This window comes from Nyctereutes procyonoides, unplaced genomic scaffold (genome assembly GCF_905146905.1).
Source record: "Nyctereutes procyonoides isolate TBG_1078 unplaced genomic scaffold, NYPRO_anot_genome, whole genome shotgun sequence".
Taxonomy (NCBI): domain Eukaryota; kingdom Metazoa; phylum Chordata; class Mammalia; order Carnivora; family Canidae; genus Nyctereutes; species Nyctereutes procyonoides.
Window position 1 is genome coordinate 9,847,442 of NW_026575031.1, and position 12,386 is coordinate 9,859,827.

General features: G+C 42.9%; 1 protein-coding gene across 1 annotated transcript in view; it reads left to right on the forward strand.

The window, feature by feature from the left end:
• TUBGCP4 (tubulin gamma complex associated protein 4) overlaps positions 1-12,386 on the forward strand; it is a 38,406-nt gene that overhangs the window by 24,751 nt on the left and 1,269 nt on the right. Inside the window, exons 10-17 of the mRNA XM_055316642.1 lie at positions 3,806-3,856; positions 4,281-4,386; positions 5,837-5,944; positions 6,373-6,511; positions 9,111-9,288; positions 9,786-9,920; positions 11,355-11,471; positions 12,087-12,226. Coding sequence (XP_055172617.1) covers positions 3,806-3,856; positions 4,281-4,386; positions 5,837-5,944; positions 6,373-6,511; positions 9,111-9,288; positions 9,786-9,920; positions 11,355-11,471; positions 12,087-12,226 — 974 coding nt within the window. The remainder of the gene's footprint in view (positions 1-3,805; positions 3,857-4,280; positions 4,387-5,836; positions 5,945-6,372; positions 6,512-9,110; positions 9,289-9,785; positions 9,921-11,354; positions 11,472-12,086; positions 12,227-12,386) is intronic.

Below are 12,386 nucleotides of genomic sequence, written 5' to 3' on the forward strand. Positions count from 1 at the left end.
ATTACAAGGTATCTCAGCATAATTGACATTAATCCATGTTGGCATATATTAATAGTTTATTCCTTTTTATTGTTGAGTTGTATCCAATTGTTCATACAATTGTTTTCCTTTCATCTGTTGATAGACATTTGGGTTGTTCCCTCATTGTGGTTTTAATTATGTTCCCCTAAAGACTAATGATTTTGAATATTTTTCATATGCTTATTTGCGATTCATGTATCTTTTTTGGTGAAGTGTCAGCTAAAATCTTTTGTCCTTTCTTTATTGGTTTTGTTTTCTTACTATTGCAGGTTTTGAGAGTTCTTTATGTATTCTGGATATAAGTCCTTATCAGATATGTGACTTAACATTTTCTCCCAGTTTATGACTTGTCTTTTCATTATCTGCACAGTGTCTTTCAAAGAGCAGAAGATGTTAATATTGAAGAGTACGTTTTATCAATTGTTTTTTATGGGTCATGCTGTCAGTGCTCTAAGAAACCTTTAATTAACCCAAAGTCACAAAGATTTTCTTCTGTTTTCTTTTGCAAAATTTATAGTATTCAGTTTTATGTGTATGTTTATGATCAATTAGAATTAATTTTTTATATAGTGCATGGTATAAATCTAGTTTTATTTTTTTGCTTGTAGATATCCAACTGTTTCAGCAACTTGGTTCTTTTTTAGGATTTTTTTTGTATATTTTTTCAACTATTTTTTAAAGAATTCTATTCTAGTATAGTTAACATACAGTGTAACGTTAGTGTCAGGTATATGATATAGTGATTCAACACTTCTGTACGTCACCCTGTGGTCTTCAGGGCAAGTGCCCTCCTTAATCCCCATCACCATTTCACCCATCCCCCCACCCCCCCTCCTCTGCTGACCATCAGTTTGTTCTCTATAGTTAAGAGTCCATTTCTTGGTTTGTCTTTCTTTCTATATCTCATTTTTGCCTTTTGTTTGGTTTCTTAAATTTTACATATGAGTGAAATCATATGATAGTTGTCTTTCTCTGACTTATTTCACTTAGCATTATACTCTCTAACTCTGCCCATGTCATTGCAAATGGCAAGATTTCATTCTTTTTTATGACTGAGTAGTTTTCTATTGTATGTATAGAAATATATTTTTTTACATATATTTATATATACACATACCAGTCTTCTTTATCCATTCATCTGTTGATGGACTGTGGATTCTTTCCATATTTTACCTATTGTAAATTATGCTACAGTGAACATAGCGCTCCATATGTCTTTTGAATTAGTATTTTCATTTTTGTAAGATACCAGAAGTGGAATTGCTGGATTATATGGTAGCTCTATTTGTAATTTTTTGAGGAAACTCCATGCTGTTTTCCATAGTGGCTGCACCAGTATACAGAAGGGATCCCTTTTCTCTACATCCTCACCAACACATGTTATTTCTTATCTTTCTTTTAATAGCCATTCTGATAGGTGTGAGGTGTTACCTCCTTGTGATTCCACATGCACTTGAAAAGAATATGTTCTGCTATTGTTGGATAAAATGTTGTATATATCTGTTAGGCCCATTTGGCCTTTAGTGTTGTTCATATCTGCTGTTTCTTTGTTGGTTTTTCTATGTGGCTGATCTCTCCATTGATACAATTTGGGTATTAATTGTTCTATTATATTGCTGTCAATTTCTCCCTTTATGTATCAAGAGTATTTTGAATTCTCAATCTGTGTCATAGGTCAGACTTCCCAGGAAACAGGTTTTAAGACTGAGATTTGGTTGCAAGAAGGGGGCAAAGCAGGACTGAGCAGAGAGAGAAGGTGAACTGTGATGTAGTTGCAACAGAAGATCTGGCCAATCCTGTCCAGAGCTCTGGAGCTAGGATGTCACTTCAGAGATGTCCCAAACTGAAGTTAGAGGATTAGGCCATTAGATCTCTGCATCTGTCACAAATTAGATATGGACTCCCCTCAGGGACCAGAACCATGATTAAGGAAGCTCCTTTTAGGTGGGTGCAGTTCTCCCAAGAGCTGGGGCAGCACATGCCTGTTTTATGGGGGTTTGGACAGCAGGCTATACGGCCTACTCAGTCTGCTTTAAAATTGCATCAGATGGCATGTTATCCAGTCTGTTGTATTTCTTTGGCTCTTCACATATCTCATTATTTTGACCTGTGTGTTTGTTCCCCTAGGGATGTCAGATGCTCCGTCCAGTGATGTGTACTAGAGAGGGGTCAAAGGCCAGTTCCTAACCTGTGTTAATTCCAGGGGGTGTGGGGCAGGGGAAAAAGAGAGAGAGAGGAGAGTGGAGAGGGGGAGAGAGAGAGTGAGGGGGAAAGGGGACAGGGGGAGGGAGGGAGACAGAGAGGGGGGAGGGGAGGGAGAGATGGGGAGAGAGAAAGAAAGGAAGGAGAGAAAGAAAAAGGGACAAGTGCCGGGGTAGGAAATCCAGGTACCCTGGATGATTATTGATCACTTCGTTGGGAAAATTCTGGTCAGTTTTCCTCTGATGCTGGTAATAGTTATGTGGTTGATTTCTGTATTAGTCATCAGCCTTGCTGAATTCTCTTGCTAGTTCCAGTAATATGTAGGTCTGTTCTTTTGGACTTTCTGTGAGGATAGTGGTATCATCTGTTAATAATAACAGTTTCTTCCTTTGCAGTTGATAAACACAGACACATACATGCACACACACATTTTCCTTATCTTACTACATTGGCAAATGTACTGTAGTACAGTACTACATTAGTACAGTGTTAAATGACTCGAAAGGAATTTTTTTTTTAAAGATTTTATCTATTTGGGATCCCCGGGTGGTTCAGCGGTTTAGCACCTGCATTCAGCCCAGGGCGTGATCCTGGAGACCCGGGATCGAGTCCCACATAAGGCTCCCTGCATGGGGCCTGCTTCTCCCTCTGCCTGTGTCTCTGCCTCTCTCTCTCTGTGCGTCTGTCATGAATAAATAAAATCTATTAAAAAAAAAAAAGATTTTATCTATTTGAGAGAGAGAATGAGTGAGAGAGAGAGTACGAGCCAGGGAAGTGAGAGAGAGAGAAGCAGACTCCTTCGGCTCAGGTCAGGATCTTGGGGTCCTATGTGCTTAACTAAGCCCAGGTGCCCAAAAGGAATTTCTTTTAATGTTTTATCATTACATAGGTTGTTTGCTGTGGGGTTTGGTATATACTGTGTCTCACAATAAAGACGTTTCCTTCTGTTCCTTGTTTGCTTTCCTTCTAAAATCACAAATGCATGCTGAGTTTTATTAGATGCTTTTCCTGCATCTATTGAGGTGATCATATGGATTTTAAAAATCTTCAATCTAGTAAATTACATTATATTTAAATTTTTAATTTTCCTTTTTTCTTAGATAAAATTCACAAAACAAAATTCAGCATTTGAGCCATTTAAAAATAGTGTACAATTCAGTGTTTTATTTTTTTTTAAGATTTTATTTATTTATTTATTTGAGAGGGAGAGAGCTAGAGCACAGAAGCAGTAGAGATGGAAGAAGCCGCTGCCCATCAAGCAAGGAGCCCAAGGTGGGGCTTGATCCCAGGACCCTGAGAACATGACCTGAGCTGAAGGCAGCTGCTTAATTGACTGAGCCACCCAGGCGCCCCACAATTTGGAGGTTTTTAGTATATTCAGTGTTGTGCAACCGTCACCACCATCTAATTCCAGAACATTTCCATTTTTCTTTTTTAACTTTATCCTTTCATTCCTGGCATTAACTCAACTTGGTCATGGCATATATTCTATTTTCAGTATATTGCTGGATTTGTACAAACCCATTCTTTATAGAAGTTTTCATTGGAATCTAATTTTGTCCCTGTTTTGTTCTTTTCATAGCATCTCTGGAAGCTGATGGTGGAAGAGTCAGATTTACTGGGTCAGCTGAAGGTAATAGTTTAACTGTCTTTTAATTCTTAAAATGATGCTGATAGGCAGTGACTTTATTCTCAAGGCTCTCCTGAGAGCACTGGTTGCTTGTATTCAGACTACCAGGGTGGCCTCACATGTCCTCATCCGAGAGGGCAAACTCTTTCTAATATTACAAATGTACTATAGTACAAAGGTTTGGGTATTTACTTTCTTCTAGCATAATAGACTTGTGTTGCCATTGAATAATTGACACCAAAGACCCATCAGTTGTCCTGCCTTGAGGAGTTACAAAGTGTGCCCCTGTGAAGTATGCCAAAAGCCTATATCCTTTTGTAGGTTGGGCTCAAACTGATGAGATTAGAAACTTCGTGTGTAATCACTATAGTGAGGAGCTCCTGGCCCTGCTGCATTACTGAATTGTAAACTGAAATTCTTTCCACAGATCATTAAAGACTTTTACCTTCTGGGACGTGGAGAACTGTTTCAGGCCTTCATTGACACAGCTCAACACATGTTAAAAACACCGCCCACTGCAGTAACTGAACATGGTAATTGTCCTGTGGACCTGAGAATTACCCATTGACTAAAGTTGTAGGGTGTTTCTTGACTGCTGCTGAACCATTCAGTCTGACCCACGTAAGAGCAGCCTGGTGAATTACAGAGCAGTCTTTCCACATATGGGAGGCCCTTCAGGTGGGCTGCACTTGAGGTCATTTGGAGTAGCCTCTTGACCTTTCCTGGAAGAGTGGGTACAAACCAGGTAATTTTATCAGATGATAGTTACACATTCCCTATGGGACATATTGCATTTGCCACTTGTATTAGAATTCTTTAGGCTGTGAATGATGAAAACCTATCTAAGAAAAGGGGAATTTATTTGCTATTTTATCTGTAACTCCAGTGGGATAGGAGTATAGTTGGGCCTTAGAACAACCAAAACTGGGGACTTGCATACTGCTAGAATTCTTGTACCATATCTGGTCTCTGCCTCTTCCATGCTCTTTGGTGGCCTTCCAGTCCCATTTGGAAACATGGCTAGCAACAGTTTCCAGAAATTACCTCACAGTGTCTACAGGAGGAACCAAATCCAGTCTCTCTGGTAGCAAATTAAAAGATTCCAGGAAAGGGTTTTGATTAGCCCCGTCCAAATCATACCCCTGCATCAAAGATGTCAGACGTTAAGATATGCTTACTTCAGTAAAGTTCACTCTTAACTAATGGGAATGATAACCATTCCCATTCAAACTACATGAGGAGAGCCAGGAAAGGATCAGAATTTTTAAAAAAAATAGAAAAGAAAATGGGAAACTGACAGGGTTACCTTTTTTTCTGACTCTATAAAGCATTGGATGGCCACTGTACTCACATAAGATTTTTTTTTATTGCAGATATCAGAAAACCCAATTCAGTCTCACACAAAGGGGGAAAAATGTATTGATTCTTCTACCTGAAAAGGTCAGAGTATAAAGGCTGTAGGCCGAGTCTGATCCAGTGGCTCACGTGATGCCCTCAGGACTTGGTGTCATTCCATCTTTGCCCTCTCCCTTTTTTCTCTTGGACAGGCCTGCTCCATAGGGTAGCAGGATGGCCTCCAACCAAGCTCACATCCAATAGACTAAGTCTCTGTTTATAAAGAAAGCTCCACTCTGAATAGAGCCTCTGGGTTGGCCTGACTTGAGTCATGTTTATATCCCTAAATAAAATAGGGTAACAAAGTAGGGTATTACATTCTATTTGAGTATGCCTGGGTCACCTGCCTACCCCTACCCCACTGAATGAATCACATGGATAAGGTGGGAGGGGTGATTCTCTAAGGAAAATTGGGTGGTGTTTTCAGCGAGTAAAGGAGGAACACATGCTAGGCAGGCAAAAGCAACCCATGCCCATGGGATCCTGGTGTCAGTGACGGGCAGGCTGGAACAGAAGTGGAAAGCCAGCCTCATCTGGGTCTGTTACAAAGCCTGGCATTCTTGTCAGCCCATGTGCTCTGCCTTGCAGATGTGAATGTGGCCTTCCAACAGTCTGCACACAAGGTATTGCTGGACGATGACAACCTTCTCCCTCTATTGCACTTGACAATCGAGTATCATGGAAAAGAACATAAAGGTTTGCCATTCTTTCTTGCATCTTTCTGCTCCTATGGGTTCATCCTCTGTTCTCCCGTCTCTCCTTCCATCCACCTCCACGGAAACCATGTCATTCTGGACCTTAGAAGCACCTTGTCATGTGACTTGTTTTATACAGGAGAAAAGGGAAGTCCAGAGAGGCTAAATGGGATGCCCAGGCTGTGGTTTTGGTTTTGTTTTTGTCCCGCTGCCAGAATGATCACTATTTATTTCCAGCCACCAGACTTTAAGGCTAAAGAATCCAAAAGACCCTCTAAGAGAATTTCCCACAGTCTTTCCTTGCCTTCTTCTGCAAGTCCCCTTTCTGTCACCTTTATGCTTCTGACACTGCAGGCTTAAGTAAGCATTCATCTCATGAATGTTGTCGAAGCTCTGGTTCTAGATTCAGCCGTCTTTTTTTCTTAACAGATGCTGCTCAGGCAAGAGAAGGGCCTTCTCGGGAAACTTCTCCCCGGGAAGCCCCTGCATCTGGTTGGGCAGCCCTAGGTCTCTCCTACAAAGTGCAGTGGCCACTACACATTCTCTTCACCCCTGCTGTTCTGGAAAAGTGAGTATTTCTGAATTTCTCATAGGTAAATTTGGACTTCCAAGGGTAGAAATGATCAGGAATACAATCGGCAGGAGCAAGGTAACCACGCAGCTGGTAGTTGTACACAGTCTGTAAAAATCAGAGGCTGAAAACTCCGATGCCTTTGTGGAACGGACGGAAAACATTAGCAAGTGAAGCTGCGGATGTGAGGCTGTGGGTTTGCTGGCGCTGAGATGAATGGGAGGGTCAAACCCTCAAATCATCAGTATGGTGGCAGTAGTGTTTAAGATTTTATTTTTTAAGAAATCTCTATACCCAACGTAGGGCCTGAACTTACAAACCTGAGATCAAGAGTCTCAGGCCCCACAGCTGAGCCAGCCAGGTGCCCTTGTTGTTGTTTTTTTTTAAGTTGCAAAGTAAGTAGTTTACAGGCTGCCAATCTGTGACCTCTGGAAGCTGCAGTTTTGGGCACCACATGGAGAATCTGGTCTTTGTTTAGTTCCATCAGACTAGCTGTTTCCTCCCTAACTTTTGTAATTTTTTGTGGGTCTACTTGGGAAGACTATCCGCCCAAGTGTTTGTTGTGGACTTGAGCCACAGCAGAGAAGATCACTTCCTTCCCCCCAGGGAGACGCAGTGAGGACAGCTAAGCTGGGGATAGAATTCAGGAGCTGGACCAAGGTGGTGAGAGACTCTTGGATCAGCTTTATTCTTGATCCTGAGAGCCTGCCAGGTGCTGCTGCTCAGTTCCATGTGGACCTCACATCCCCAAGCCAAGGACCAAGAGCTCTAGGGAAGGGGAGGCAGGAGAAGCAGGCCTGGCTATGGTGGCCTGTGAAATCCGTCCCCACACCATTTAAGAATTTCTCAGATCCTGTCACAGGTCAAGGCACTGGCCCTCGTGCTGGTTGGAGGATGGCAGCTGTTATGCTTGGACTAGAGGAAGAGGATGAAAAGGGAAATACGTGAACAAAAGGGCCTCTCATCTCTGCTCCTGTTCAGTCCTCTCTACCTTTTGGGGTAGAGAAGCTTAGGGCATGAGAGCCTAGGTATGTACTGGCAAAAACAAGGCTGGTTGAGGGAGATTTCTCTGGCAGGTTCAGACCCCACAGCCCACCTAAGCAAGCTGCATAGACCTTGTCTTAACCCAGTGTCCCAGTGTCCCACAAGCAGTCCACTTACATCCTCACTTGATACACTCTGAACACCCTTGAAGAAAGCAATCTCAGATGTAGTTTTAAAAACTAATTTTTATTATGAGAATTTCCAAATATAAACAAAAGTGTGGACTATAATGATCCCCCACAGGTACATTATCCAGCTTCAGTAACTATCAACATTCTGCTTGTCTTATCTCTTCTTTTTTTCACTAGAACCTTATAAAGCACATCCCAGACAGGTCATTTGCCTCCATCGCTATGCGATTCAGAAAAGGCATGTTTTTAATGTAATTACAATGCAGTTATTACATCCAATAAAATTAACAATACGTCCTTATCTGATATCTGGTACAGATTGAAATTTTCCCAGTTATCCAAAAATGTCTTTTTATGTTTCGGTTTGTTCACATCAGAATCCAAACAAGGTGTACTATTTTTACTATGTTGTTCCATTAGAAATAGATAATTTTAAAAACCAAATCAGATTGGTGTCTGTAAGCCTGCCTACGAACAAGTAAACAGATCCAGTTCCACTAGGAATCAGCTGTTCTTCCCATGTGTGTTCTTGGTATGGGGCTCGGCATTTGGCAAGCAGCCCCTGAGCTTGCCTTGAGGCAGCAGTTAGGGGGCCTCCACTGCGTTCTCTCTTTTTTGGGACAGAGCATCACATTAACCAAAATCCTTGCTTCCTAACACATTCTGATTATTGGTCCATGCAAGACCCTCCTTCCTATTTACACATATGCCGCAAAACCATTTTCTAGCACAAAAACTGGAACACCGACAATAATGTCTGTCTCTGTGGTCTTCCCACTCTCACTCCCTTGGCTCCCTCAGCCCAAGGTAACCATTCTCCCACACTGTTTTCTGTTCATTTTGTTTTATTTTGTTAAGATTTTATTTATTCCTGAGAGACAGGGGGGCGGGGGAGTGGGGGTGGGCAGAGACATAGGCAGAGGGAGAAGCAGGCTCCTTGTGGGGAGCCCAATGTGGGACTCGATCCCGAGTCCTGGGATCATGACCTGAGTCAAAGGCAGGTGCTCAAATCCTGAGCCACCCAGGTGCGTTTTTTTTTTTTTTGTCCTTTTAATATTTAGTTTTATATCTATATGCATATTCCCTCAAAATATGTTTTTTTTCTACCCAGTTGTTTCAAGCATTATAAAACAAAGCATATCAGGCTGTATGTAACCTGAGCATTGTCCCTTTTATTCAGAATCCCATTGCCGGGAGCTGCCTTAAGTTGAACGGATGAAGTGCAGTCGTTTTAACAGCCATGTAATGACCCACCATATTGATAAGCCACAGTAAATTCATCCATAGCTCTAGCCATTCTCATTTCCTTCCTACATTTTGGGGCACAGGCACAGGCGCAGGCACAGAGTCCTGGGGTCTGTCTTGCAGGTGAGGTGGGAAGTGAAGTTTTATTCTTGAATAGCCTGCCGTTTCTGTCCCAGGTACAATGTTGTTTTCAAGTACTTACTGAGCGTGCGCCGGGTGCAGGCCGAGCTGCAGCACTGCTGGGCCCTACAGATGCAGCGCAAGCACCTCAAGTCCAACCAGACTGACGCAGTCAAGTGGCGCCTGAGAAATCACATGGCATTCTTGGTGGATAATCTTCAGTACTATCTCCAGGTCTGGATCAGGGGATGAATGGGAAGAAGGGGTAGGGGAAAAAAGTCTGGGACATGGGCAGGATTTACCAAAGAAGGACTGCAGTCCTGCATTGGATGAGATGTTGGGGGTTGAGAAAATGCAGGTTAGATCGTTGGGAGGGGTTTCTTGGCGGCATTTTAAAGGAAAGTGGGAATAAATAAAGGAGAATGAGCTTAGGGTTCTTGTCAGCAATGCTGATTCGATCCTTAGTTTTAGTTGGCTAGGCCGTCTGGAATCTGTAGGACTTAACCAGGTCAGTGGAGGCGATATGGCATGAAGTGTGGGATCTGCCAGAACTTTGGGGTTATGAGGCATTAGGCAGAGAACTTGCTACAAGGCGAGGTAACATGGCCTCTGTGCGGCTTTAAAGTGGCTCCAATAGGAGGAAGAATTTCTTTCATACTGTCTTTCATCTTAATGTCCTTGAGTGCTTAGAATATGCCAGGTACTGAAAGCATCTGTTCACTGCCCATCAGGTAGATGTGCTGGAGTCTCAGTTCTCACAGCTGCTGCATCAGATCAATTCTACCCGTGACTTTGAAAGCATCCGATTGGCTCACGACCACTTCCTTAGCAATCTGCTGGCTCAGTCCTTTATCCTGTTGAAACCTGTAAGTAGGGCTGTGGGCTTCCTCAGACTACTTCCAGCCTGACTGTTCCCTTAAGTCCCGAGTTGCCAGGATACGGAACTACCGTTCAACAGTTGTTCAATCTCCATTTTTAAACCTTTCTGACAACTTAAAGCAAAACTATAAGGGACTGTTAAAAGGGAACTTAAATGTCTTTGAGTTTCTGAAATACTATATACTCAGGATGTGGTGCGCAGCTATAGAAGAAAGAATATGTGCTTAGCCCTCAAAGGGAAGGATTTAAAGAATTTTAAATAAAACTTTTCTGACACCACAGAAGGGCTAATGAAAAGCACATAGTGCTTACTTTCTTAGAAATCTTTTGGATCAGGATCGACCAGTTGAGAGTTGTTTTCACAGACAAGTGAATAGTGTCTCCCTTTGTGTACGTATGTACCTCTCCTTTAGGGTAGTTACTCTCAGCCTTGCCTACACATGGGAATCACCTAGAAGCTTCAAAAAATCTGGGACCCCAAGCACTTATATTAGAATCTCTGGAGTGAAACCCAGGCACCTGTGTTTTTTTAAAGCTCACAAATACATGAAAATTCCCAAATAAAAAGTGGAAAGGTTGAAATGACCCCTCACAGTTACGTAGATTCCGCTTCATCCCTGATGTCAGCCAGCTGTCATCCCTCAGTCCTGCCACAGCACAAACACTAGACTTCTCTTGTTCATATTCGGAGCTATTTTTGCTGCACTCAGTAAGGGAGAGCAGGTTACACAGATGCCACTCCAAGGGCTATTTGTGTGAATGGACAACACCAAAAGCCACTGTGACAGGCCAACTACCCTCGTGTGGCATGAGTACACCCTTGGGAAAAGCAGAAGATCAGAGCAGGTGGTGACCATTAAATATTTATTGAGTGCTTACTTTATGCAAGGCACTGGGGATACAAAGAGGTATAAGTCATGGCTCTGCCCTTAAGGAGCTCACAATCTAGTTGGAGAAACCGAACATACATACATACACAGACTAGTAACAACACAGGTGGCCTGAACAGATGCCAAGAGAACAGTACAGATAATAGAGAAGCAGGGGGGTCACTAGAGGCTACAGGGGGGAAGGGAGTGCCCCACCAAGGGAGAACTTGAACTGGCATTAAGGAGAGTAGCTCTGAGCAAAGCTCAGGGCTGGAGCACATGTGGGTCCAAGAGACGATGCCTAATTTGATGTGGCTAGAATGGAAGTTTTGTGCAGGGGTAGCTAGCAGAATAGTAGCATCTTTGCCAGAAAGCGAAGAGTTGGTGTTACACGTGTTGTATTTCGAGGAGCCCACAGGACTGACTCATACGTGACAGTCTCTCCTGAGGTCAAAGAATGGGAATAAAGTAACTCTCAGACTGTTTTCCCAGATCTGTAATTTCATAGATTTATCTTCCTTCTTTTCCTAATACCAACTATTTCCTGGGTAGGTGTTTCACTGCCTGAATGAAATCCTAGATCTCTGTCACAGCTTTTGCTCGCTGGTCAGTCAGAACCTGGGCCCACTGGATGAACGTGGGGCTGCCCAGCTGAGCATCCTGGTCAAGGTGAGTCTGCCTGGCTGTTGGCAGTATGCAGCCGTGTCCAAAGGGTAGAGGTTTGTTTTGCCAATGGGGAGTCATGATCTTTCCCTCCGGGTCAATAAAGCATTTCCCCAATACATATATACACACAGAAATAAGAAGATACAAAGATAAAAAATGTTGGCATCAGTTCATTTTGAGGCAGATAGTTATGTGCCATCTCAGCATTCAAAAATAGTTTGGCTGTGAATAGTTTCTTCAGCCCACAAACATGCATTGGTTTTGTTCTCACAACCTCCTATCCAACCTCCTTCCTTGAACGAACTCCATTTCGCTGGGATTGTAATTATCGGACTCTAACAAAAATGCGCAGGCTCTCCCCAGCCCCAGTAATCAACAGGATAGATGCTAACTTCCTCCTGAGACCAGGAGTGTACTTTCACACAAAGCCACGCCATCCGTGGACTCAGTACTAAGACGACCTTTTAGGAGCTAATAGAAGCGAGGCTGTGGGAAGGCCAGCTGGTGCTGGAGAATTTTGAGCAAGTTTTTTAAGGAACTCCCCCCACCCCCCCTCACTCCACATGGACAGTTGGTTGAGTCTGAGAGGAATGACAGCCTGAGTCCTTCTCTCTGCAGGGCTTTAGCCGCCAGTCTTCACTACTATTCAAGATTCTCTCCAGTGTTCGGAACCATCAGATCAACTCAGATTTGGCTCAACTGCTCTTACGGCTAGATTATAACAAATACTACACCCAGGCTGGCGGAACTCTGGGCAGGTAGGAACAAGCCTTAGGGAAGTGTGGGGACTCCATGAATGTGGCTGTTTAACAAGTTGTAATTCCAGAGATGAGACATCAGCCACTGCTCATCCAAATAGCTCATTTTATAAGCAAGGAAACTAAGGCTTAGAGACATGAAGGGCTATGTCTGATCAGC